The 11,157-nt window shown below is 35.5% G+C and overlaps 2 protein-coding genes across 2 annotated transcripts in view; both read left to right on the forward strand.

The window, feature by feature from the left end:
• The first annotated feature begins 371 nt into the window (after nucleotides 1–371).
• On the forward strand, nucleotides 372–6,631 carry gcga (glucagon a). The gene is made up of 6 exons (XM_060859001.1): nucleotides 372–440; nucleotides 541–641; nucleotides 1,475–1,630; nucleotides 3,674–3,790; nucleotides 5,270–5,410; nucleotides 6,214–6,631. The coding sequence occupies exons 2-6, from the start codon at nucleotides 550–552 to the stop codon at nucleotides 6,227–6,229; spliced, it is 522 nt and encodes a 173-aa protein (XP_060714984.1). The 5' UTR covers nucleotides 372–440; nucleotides 541–549; the 3' UTR covers nucleotides 6,230–6,631.
• A 1,464-nt stretch (nucleotides 6,632–8,095) lies between these two features.
• Nucleotides 8,096–11,157, forward strand: part of pcyt2 (phosphate cytidylyltransferase 2, ethanolamine) — a 15,415-nt gene continuing 12,353 nt past the window's right edge. Inside the window, exon 1 of the mRNA XM_060859446.1 lies at nucleotides 8,096–8,278. Coding sequence (XP_060715429.1) covers nucleotides 8,172–8,278 — 107 coding nt within the window. The 5' untranslated portion in view covers nucleotides 8,096–8,171. The remainder of the gene's footprint in view (nucleotides 8,279–11,157) is intronic.

Consider the following 11,157-nt stretch of genomic DNA (forward strand, 5'->3'; position numbering starts at 1 on the left):
CGGGCTCTTGCGGATAAAAAAACAAGCCAACGAGGCCTAATCGGTGCTAACGGTCAGTGTGTGAGTGTGTACAGTAGCACTCCGTTGTTTTTTTCACTCTCTTTATTTGCCAGGATGCTTTCCGACACCTCACAGAGACACGTCCTTTCTTCCAGCTTAAGCAAACACAGACACGGGTCTCGGTTCGACGGCTAAGAGCTGTTGTACGGGTTGTAACAAGGGTAATGGATTGGGACTAATGAATGAGCTCAGAGCGTGCACCACTGCACGTATAGTGTGTGTGTGTGTGTGTGTGTGTGTGTGTGTGTGTGTGTGGGGTGAATGAAGGGGGTTGTCTGATACCACTATAAAAGAGGGAGGCAGAAGAAAGAAAAGTCAGAATTGAAAGCAAGAAGGACCAGAGCTTACACACACGTGCACACAGGCTCGTCTCCACACTGGTGAGTAATGCTGACCACACACACACACACACACAACTTGGCAGTGGGCTTGGAAAACAAGGTCTTCAATTTGGTGTGTGTGTGTGTGTGTGTGGGGCAGGTGTTCAAGATGAAAGGCACACACTTCAGCGCTGGTCTCGTTCTGCTCCTCGTCCTCATCCAGAGCAGCCTGGAGCTGCCGCTACAAGACGATACGACAAGGTGAGACACAGAAACCTCACACACAGAAGAGTCAAAAGAGTCAGAGTCAGAATCAGAGGAATCTGATTCAGAAAAACCACAGTTTTTTTTTTCATTTTCAAGAAACTTCATTGGCTCTAATCTTTCTTCTAAGCCGAAGTGAAGAATAAAATGAAAGTAGTAGTTGAAGTCATTGGGACTGGAATTTTTATTGCAAAAGTTTCTCTACTCACCGAACACAAAATATGAAGCAAAGCAAATCATTTTTTCAAGTCTATCAATCTAAGTAGAAAAAAGCTTCAATTTGCTTACGAATTCTATACAAAAGAAATGAACAAGTGACTCTAAACCTTTATATTAATATGTATTTCATAGGGTTGATCTGATCTATAATCCGATCTATAATCTGATCTATAATCTGATCTATAATCTGATCTATAATCTGATCTATTATCTGATCTATTATCTGATCTACACAGTGTGAGAGACGTGTGAGGTTTCTAAGCGACATTAAGCTGTAATGGTGTAGAATTTTCTGTAGAACTCTGTCATGAAAATGAGATAACGGAGAAATCTGGTGTCTGAAATCAAATACTTACAGGCGAAAATGTACTTGGTAGAATTTCCTTTTGCCCCAAATCGTGTTAGTTAAATTATCTAGTCAAATTTCACTATTAAAGACTTTTTGCTTTCGCATTTATTACAAAATGATTCGACTTCAACTAACATGCAGGAAAAATTCTGTGTGTCTTCTAATCATTTTTTTAAAGACTTTTTAAACAGTTTTAAACCGGATTAAACCGATCCTGAAGCTGAACGTCTCAGTGTGTTTACAGTCAGGTGTGTGTTTACAGCTCGGAGACAGACGCAAGTGTCCTGGATGAGAGGAAAGACATGATGCGGGTGAGGAGACATTCAGAGGGAACTTTCTCTAATGACTACAGTAAATATCTGGAGACACGGAGGGCGCAGGACTTTGTCCAGTGGCTCATGAACTCCAAGAGGAGCGGGTGAGTGAGATTTTATATTTAATATGGATTTTAAATGTGGACACCAAGTTAAAAACCCTAGTTCCCTTTTTAGTGTATATTTAGAGAAAGAATGCTGACATTATTGTGCACCTTGGATCAGTATATAGTATATATAACAGTATATTATCACTATAACCTTTTTTTTATTACGGTTATAATATTCGATCTTTTTTCACATTCCTACAATTTGTTCTATTATTATAAATATTATACAGAGAAAGTTAAAGTATAAAATATGTGCAGTTTTTTATTTATATATTTAAAAAAAAAGCAATAATGGATTTGCTTCTAAATGATTAATTGATGTAAATTACTGCTGGAATTGAAGCTGAGCTGCTGAGTGTATGGACAGATTCTGACCAATCAGATTTGAGAATTGTTACAAACGTTAAAAACGACCAAGTAAATGAAATAAACGTTGAATATACAACTTGTTCCGTTATGTTTTTTAGAAACAGTGTTATATAGTGTTATAGTTATATAGTGTTATAGTTAATATAGTGTTATAGTTATATAGTGTTATAATTATATAGTGTTCTAATTATATAGTGTTATAGTTATATAGTGTTCTAATTATATAGTGTTATAGTTATATAGTGTTCTAATTATATAGTGTTATAGTTATATAGTGTTATAGTTATATAGTGTTATAATTATATAGTGTTATAATTATATAGTGTTATAGTTATATAGTGTTATAATTATATAGTGTTATAGTTAATATAATGTTATAGTTATATAGTGTTATAGTTATATAGTGTTATAGTTATATAGTGTTATAGTTATATAGTGTTCTAATTATATAGTGTTATAATTATATAGTGTTATAGTTATATAGTGTTATAATTATATAGTGTTATAGTTATATAGTGTTATAGTTATATAATGTTATAGTTATATAGTGTTATAGTTATATAGTGTTATAGTTATATAGTGTTATAGTTATATAGTGTTATAGTTATATAGTGTTATAGTTATATAGTGTTCTAATTATATAGTGTTATAGTTATATAGTGTTCTAATTATATAGTGTTATAGTTATATAGTGTTATAATTATATAGTGTTATAGTTAATATAATGTTATAGTTATATAGTGTTATAGTTATATAGTGTTATAGTTATATAGTGTTCTAATTATATAGTGTTATAGTTATATAGTGTTATAGTTATATAGTGTTATAATTATATAGTGTTATAATTATATAGTGTTATAGTTATATAGTGTTATAATTATATAGTGTTATAGTTAATATAATGTTATAGTTATATAGTGTTATAGTTATATAGTGTTATAGTTATATAGTGTTATAGTTATATAGTGTTCTAATTATATAGTGTTATAATTATATAGTGTTATAGTTATATAGTGTTATAATTATATAGTGTTATAGTTATATAGTGTTATAGTTATATAATGTTATAGTTATATAGTGTTATAGTTATATAGTGTTATAGTTATATAGTGTTATAATTATATAGTGTTATAGTTAATATAATGTTATAGTTATATAGTGTTATAGTTATATAGTGTTATAATTATATAGTGTTATAGTTAATATAATGTTATAGTTAAATAGTGTTATAATTATATAGTGTTATAGTTAATATAATGTTATAGTTATATAGTGTTATAGTTATATAGTGTTATAATTATATAGTGTTATAGTTATATAGTGTTATAGTTATATAGTGTTATAGTTATATAGTGTTATAGTTATATAGTGTTATAGTTATATAGTGTTATAATTATATAGTGTTATAGTTATATAGTGTTATAGTTATATAGTGTTATAATTATATAGTGTTATAGTTATATAGTGTTATAGTTATATAGTGTTGTGTATAAAATATTACTATGATGTCGTCTTAAACCCGCCTCGTTAACTGAACGTCACTCAGCGACCGCGTCCTAAATCACTTCCTGTCCTTTATGTGACCTCGATCCCTGTCGTCTTGCCTTTTATCCTCTCCATATGAGCGTTGATATGGATATTAAAGTGTGTGTTTTTCTGTGCTGACAGCGGACCTGCGCGGCGCCACGCAGACGGCACCTACACCAGTGACGTCAGCTCGTACCTGCAGGACCAGGCGGCGAAAGACTTCATCACCTGGCTGAAAAGCGGGCAGCCCAAACCAGAGTAGGCATCACCTCCTTCATCGCCATGGCAACCTCACCTACAGTGCCTTATGGAGAAACACATATAGAGAGACAGAGATTTATAACAAAATAAACCCTTATGCTTCATTTATATTTTTATCTTCTATTCCACTTATTCTTTTTTTTTTTTTTTTTTTTTTGCTTCTTTTGGTCTTGTCTGATTTTAATGACCCTGTCCTAACCCCTTGCTAAGAAGTGACCTTGCTAATAAATCACGCTGAATTAACTCTGCTACTCATCTCTTTGGCTTTGGGAGCTTTTGCGGTGAAACAAAGCTTTTGCTTTTTTTAAGGTGTAAATGCTGCTGATTTGCTCTTCGGGTGTCTGGTGTTTGGGAATCTTTTGCTTGTGTGTATGTTCACACTAACACATGTACTCTTTAAAGGGAATAATACACAGGTTAGTGCTAATAAGCATAAAGACACTGATTAACAGGAAAAAGCTACTAATCTCTCACTAATGGGCACATTAATGCACTCGCAAACCAGCAATCTGCCTTCTGGGTGTCTTAGCTTATGGAAATCTTTGTACTAACTCACACACACACACACACACACACACACACACACACACACACACACACACACACACACACACACTTAACAAATACACAAGAGCAAAGACATTTTCTGGATTAGCTACTCAGCACAGTTACATATCTCATGAGCATGAACAGGGATTTCTCACTAGCTTGTGTGTAGACGTTTGGCGTTACACTACACGAGGACAGATTAGCGTATTAGCAATAGCTGTAGTATAGCTACACTTTTTTCTTAATACTAAAAAAATGCATTTTATTTTTTTGAGCATTTTTAGCATTTTTGTTTTTAAGCCCTAATGTGAAAAAATGCTACTAGTTGAATTTTTGATTGTGCTAGCTTACTTATTTCAGGAACGTCTGCAACGCTGGCTAACATAAATGTCCCCTTAAAACTAAATGTTGAGAGATTTAAGAAGATATATAATCTTTTTGCATGTTAGAAACGTTTCTGTTGTGGCAGGAGAAAGTGAGAAAAGACGTCTATTTTATCGTTAACGGAAGCTACAATAAAAAGCGTTAGTTGGGATTGTGTTTATAGCCTGGTGAGTGTAGCTTTTATCACGAATGCTAATGTAGCACGAATGCTAGGGTTCATTTTCTGATCCTTTGAGCACATTTACAAGCACACATTTTTGTTATTTTAGAGAAAAAGAATCTATAGATAATAGCTTAATTTTGCATAACAAAAAAACAATAATTAATGCTGAACCTTACGAAAAACTTTTTTTCTTTGCTTTAAACATTGTGCACAAATCCTTCTCCCACACTGAATTAGCATAATAAGATCAGCGCAAACTTGGACTTCTGTGCTAATAAATGGTAGCTTGGTGTCCTGTGTCACCAACATAAGACACAATTAGCGACATGCTATGTGTGAAACTACGCACGTGACGATGCTTGTGTTGTGTTCATGCTCAGTGCTGTCGAGACGAGACGCGTAGACACGTTACACAGGAGACACGTGGACGGCAGCTTTACCAGCGACGTCAACAAGGTGCTGGACAGCATAGCCGCTAAGGACTACCTACAGTGGGTCATGAGCTCTCAGTCATCGGCGAGGTAACGTCTTTAACCAGCACTAAGCACGCAAACATGAAGCTGACGTCGAGTATTGTCATGTGGCGATCACGAGTACGTACGGGACTCAGTTGTCATTCGTGTAAATACATAAATTGAACTAAAGTTCTACATTAGCCATTATGGTCATGACCTCACTTAATAGTGCACTTGAAAGTCGAGTTAAACAAACTACAAACACGTAAATTTGGGTTCATCAAGTGAACGTTAAAGCCTGACATTTAAACAGCGTTTTTACGGACGTGTCTAAAAGCAGAGCCGCTAATTCAACGCCCGGCTTCATCCTCATCACCAGGAATAAATGGTGTTTACGCTAGCGTTAACTTCGTATGTGTTCTGTATTTTCACAGCACTGTGTGTTTATGATCTACTAGACATACCGCATTTAATGGGTTTTTGTGGGTGAAGTGAAGGGAAATAATAATAATAATAATAATAATAATATGTTTAATTTATATAGCGCCTTTCCCAAGCTCAAGGACGCTTTACAAGGTAACATACATTTACGTCGGGAAAGTGGGCGTGTCTGTAAAACGACAGAAAGGAAGAATAATTACATGGAAACACAACAAGCATCAGCTGTGTAATACATTTATGTATTGGCTTAAACCATTATAATCATCACGCACTACATATTTTACAGGTTGTTAGCGAGAAATGAAAACATCAGCTATTACTATTGATAATTTAAAGAAGCATATTATCAGCATCTTCATCATCAGTTCATGCTTCAAATTTTGGCAGCAAACTGCGTTAATGATAAAAGTCGTTTCCTTCTTTTACAGCGGCAAGCGACAATGAAGTCATGAAAGAAAGATAAAGTGCTTCCTGTTCCTGGAATGAACGTTTAGGATGTTGTTCTTCACCCTGAAAATCTTCAAATCACGGCAAAGTTATAGTCCTTAGCCAGAGCTGATACAACACAGGAAACCAAAAGCCATATATATTTCACCGTCAATTGTTTGTACTGTTATTATTTATTTGCAACAGATTTGTGCTAAAAAGTCAAGGGTATGAAAAAGAAGTATTTTTCTATAGATTCGTGCTATTTTTAATGCTTACTATTTATAAAATGGTTCTGAAACTCAGGTAAAATACATATGTATATCCAAACTCTCAGGTGAGTTTAGTGATTGAGAGAAAATGTAGTATCAAAAATGGTGCCCTGCTCTGCAAAATAAAATAAACTTCATGTTCAATTTGTCTCTTTGCTTTCATTAGATCGCTTACGGCTGCTTTAATGTTGTGTACATTATAATGCCATAAGAAGGAAATGATCAGAGCGACTTCAGAAGAATGCACACACACAAACACACACACACACACACACACACACAGACACACAGACACATGTACACTCACACACAGACACACACACAGACACACACACAAACAGACACACACAGACACATGTACACTCACACACAGACACACACACAGATACACACACACGGACACACACAAACACACACACATACACACACACAGACACACACAGACACATGTACACTCACACACAGACACACACACAGACACACACACAAACAGACACACACAGACACATGTACACTCACACACAGACACACACACAGATACACACACACGGACACACACAAACACACACACATACACACACACAGACACACACAGACACATGTACACTCACACACAGACACACACACACAAACACACACACATAGACACACACACACAAACAGACACATGTACACTCACACACAGACACACACAGATACACACACACGGACACACACAGAAACACAGAGACACGTACACACACACAGACACGCACACACACACAGACACACACAGAAACACAGAGACACGTACACACACAGAGACACGCACACACACACAGACACACACAGACACACACAGACACATGTACACTCACACACAGACACACACAGACACACACAAACAGACACACACAGACACATGTACACTCACACACAGACACACACACAGATACACACACACGGACACACACAAACACACACACATACACACACACAGACACACACAGACACATGTACACTCACACACAGACACACACACAGACACACACACAAACAGACACACACAGACACATGTACACTCACACACAGACACACACACAGATACACACACACGGACACACACAAACACACACACATACACACACACAGACACACACAGACACATGTACACTCACACACAGACACACACACACAAACACACACACATAGACACACACACACAAACAGACACATGTACACTCACACACAGACACACACAGATACACACACACGGACACACACAGACACACACAGAAACACAGAGACACGTACACACACACAGACACACACACAGAGACACGCACACACACACAGACACACACGCGTACTCACAACATGATTTATGGCCTTATTCAGTAGAATGGGTTAAAAAAAGATTCTTAAGTAAAAATACATAGAGAATATTTCACTTAAAAACATGAAAGACTGTTAAAAATAAAACAAATTATACATCTTTTATTTTGATTTTAATTTGAGTCGGATTCTGATTCGATTCCGATTCCGTTCGGTTGATTCTGACGTAGCTATGTGACGACGTCCTACGCGCGACGTAAGGAGGCGTCTGCTCAGTTACGTCATTCTTTTACACACACACACACACACACACACACACACACACACCGGTTTCACTTTTACGCGATTTTATAGAGTCCATTGTGTTTTTTACGATGATTAAAAACGGACATCACGCAGCTCCGGAGGCCGAAAGAGCCGAAGCGTCAAACCGCGGGGCGGAGAAAAGGAAGCGGTTAGTGCGCGTGTGGTGTGACGGCTGGTACGTGCATTTACCTCAGAAATATTACACACAAACAACAAACATACTCATAAAATATCACTTAATACATTAGATAGTCAAACGTTTATAATACACGTTATAATACAAAATAATACAGCGCATAAAGAAGCTAGAGTTTAAGTGTCCCGGTTAGCTGTTAGCTAACTCGCTGGTCGTGTCCCAAATACAGCTTAGCGCCCTACATCAGAGCACTACATAGGGAACAAGCTGTTACAACCTATCTAGTGTAAGTAGTGGTGTAAAGGGCGAGTGGGATTGGGATTGGTCCCTCTGCTGCCCTCACCGCCAGAAGCGGGTTTCACGTTTCATTGAGTTTTTTTTAGCATAAATAAATAAATAAAAGTAAACTTTTGCAGTGAACTTTATACAGCACACAGTGCGGCATTTTGTTGTGTGAGTTACATTTAGTGACAAATAAATGTTAACTAAACAAATCTGTGTAACTCTTCATTACAAACAACAACGTTAATAATGTTGAGGACAAACAGCTGTAACTGACCTAATAATAATGTTACAGACCTGTAACTGACCTAATAATAATGTTACAGACCTGTAACTGACCTAATAATAATGTTACAGACCTGTAACTGACCTAATAATAATGTTACAGACCTGTAACTGACCTAACAATAATGTTACAGACCTGTAACTGACCTAATAATAATGTTACAGACCTGTAACTGACCTAATAATAATGTTACAGACCTGTAACTGACCTAATAATAATGTTACAGACCTGTAACTGACCTAATAATAATGTTACAGACCTGTAACTGACCTAATAATAATGTTACAGACCTGTAACTGACCTAATAATAATGTGACAGACCTGTAACTGACCTAATAATAATGTTACAGACCTGTAACTGACCTAATAATAATGTTACAGACCTGTAACTGACCTAATAATAATGTTACAGACCTGTAACTGACCTAATAATAATGTTACAGACCTGTAACTGACCTAATAATAATGTTACAGACCTGTAACTGACCTAATAATAATGTTACAGACCTGTAACTGACCTAATAATAATGTGACAGACCTGTAACTGACCTAATAATAATGTGACAGACCTGTAACTGACCTAATAATAATGTGACAGACCTGTAACTGACCTAATAATAATGTGACAGACCTGTAACTGACCTAATAATAATGTTAGACCTGTAACTGACCTAATAATAATGTTACAGACCTGTAACTGACCTAATAATAATGTTACAGACCTGTAACTGACCTAATAATAATGTTACAGACCTGTAACTGACCTAATAATAATGTGACAGACCTGTAACTGACCTAATAATAATGTTTCAGACCTGTAACTGACCTAATAATAATGTTACAGACCTGTAACTGACCTAATAATAATGTGACAGACCTGTAACTGACCTAATAATAATGTGACAGACCTTGTAACTGACCTAATAATAATGTTACAGACCTGTAACTGACCTAATAATAATGTGACAGACCTGTAACTGACCTAATAATAATGTTACAGACCTGTAACTGACCTAATAATAATGTTACAGACCTGTAACTGACCTAATAATAATGTTACAGACCTGTAACTGACCTAATAATAATGTTACAGACCTGTAACTGACCTAATAATAATGTTACAGACCTGTAACTGACCTAATAATAATGTTACAGACCTGTAACTGACCTAATAATAATGTTACAGACCTGTAACTGACCTAATAATAATGTTACAGACCTGTAACTGACCTAATAATAATGTTACAGACCTGTAACTGACCTAATAATAATGTTACAGACCTGTAACTGACCTAATAATAATGTTACAGACCTGTAACTGACCTAATAATAATGTTACAGACCTGTAACTGACCTAATAATAATGTTACAGACCTGTAACTGACCTAATAATAATGTTACAGACCTGTAACTGACCTAATAATAATGTTACAGACCTGTAACTGACCTAATAATAATGTTACAGACCTGTAACTGACCTAATAATAATGTTACAGACCTGTAACTGACCTAATAATAATGTTACAGACCTGTAACTGACCTAATAATAATGTTACAGACCTGTAACTGACCTAATAATAATGTTACAGACCTGTAACTGACCTAATAATAATGTTACAGACCTGTAACTGACCTAATAATAATGTTACAGACCTGTAACTGACCTAATAATAATGTTACAGACCTGTAACTGACCTAATAATAATGTTACAGACCTGTAACTGACCTAATAATAATGTTACAGACCTGTAACTGACCTAATAATAATGTTACAGACCTGTAACTGACCTAATAATAATGTTACAGACCTGTAACTGACCTAATAATAATGTTACAGACCTGTAACTGACCTAATAATAATGTTACAGACCTGTAACTGACCTAATAATAATGTTACAGACCTGTAACTGACCTAATAATAATGTTACAGACCTGTAACTGACCTAATAATAATGTTACAGACCTGTAACTGACCTAATAATAATGTTACAGACCTGTAACTGACCTAATAATAATGTTACAGACCTGTAACTGACCTAATAATAATGTTACAGACCTGTAACTGACCTAATAATAATGTTACAGACCTGTAACTGACCTAATAATAATGTTACAGACCTGTAACTGACCTAATAATAATGTTACAGACCTGTAACTGACCTAATAATAATGTTACAGACCTGTAACTGACCTAATAATAATGTTACAGACCTGTAACTGACCTAATAATAATGTTACAGACCTGTAACTGACCTAATAATAATGTTACAGACCTGTAACTGACCTAATAATAATGTTACAGACCTGTAACTGACCTAATAATAATGTTACAGACCTGTAACTGACCTAA

This window comes from Tachysurus vachellii, chromosome 23 (assembly GCF_030014155.1).
Source record: "Tachysurus vachellii isolate PV-2020 chromosome 23, HZAU_Pvac_v1, whole genome shotgun sequence".
NCBI classification, from domain to species: Eukaryota; Metazoa; Chordata; class Actinopteri; order Siluriformes; family Bagridae; genus Tachysurus; species Tachysurus vachellii.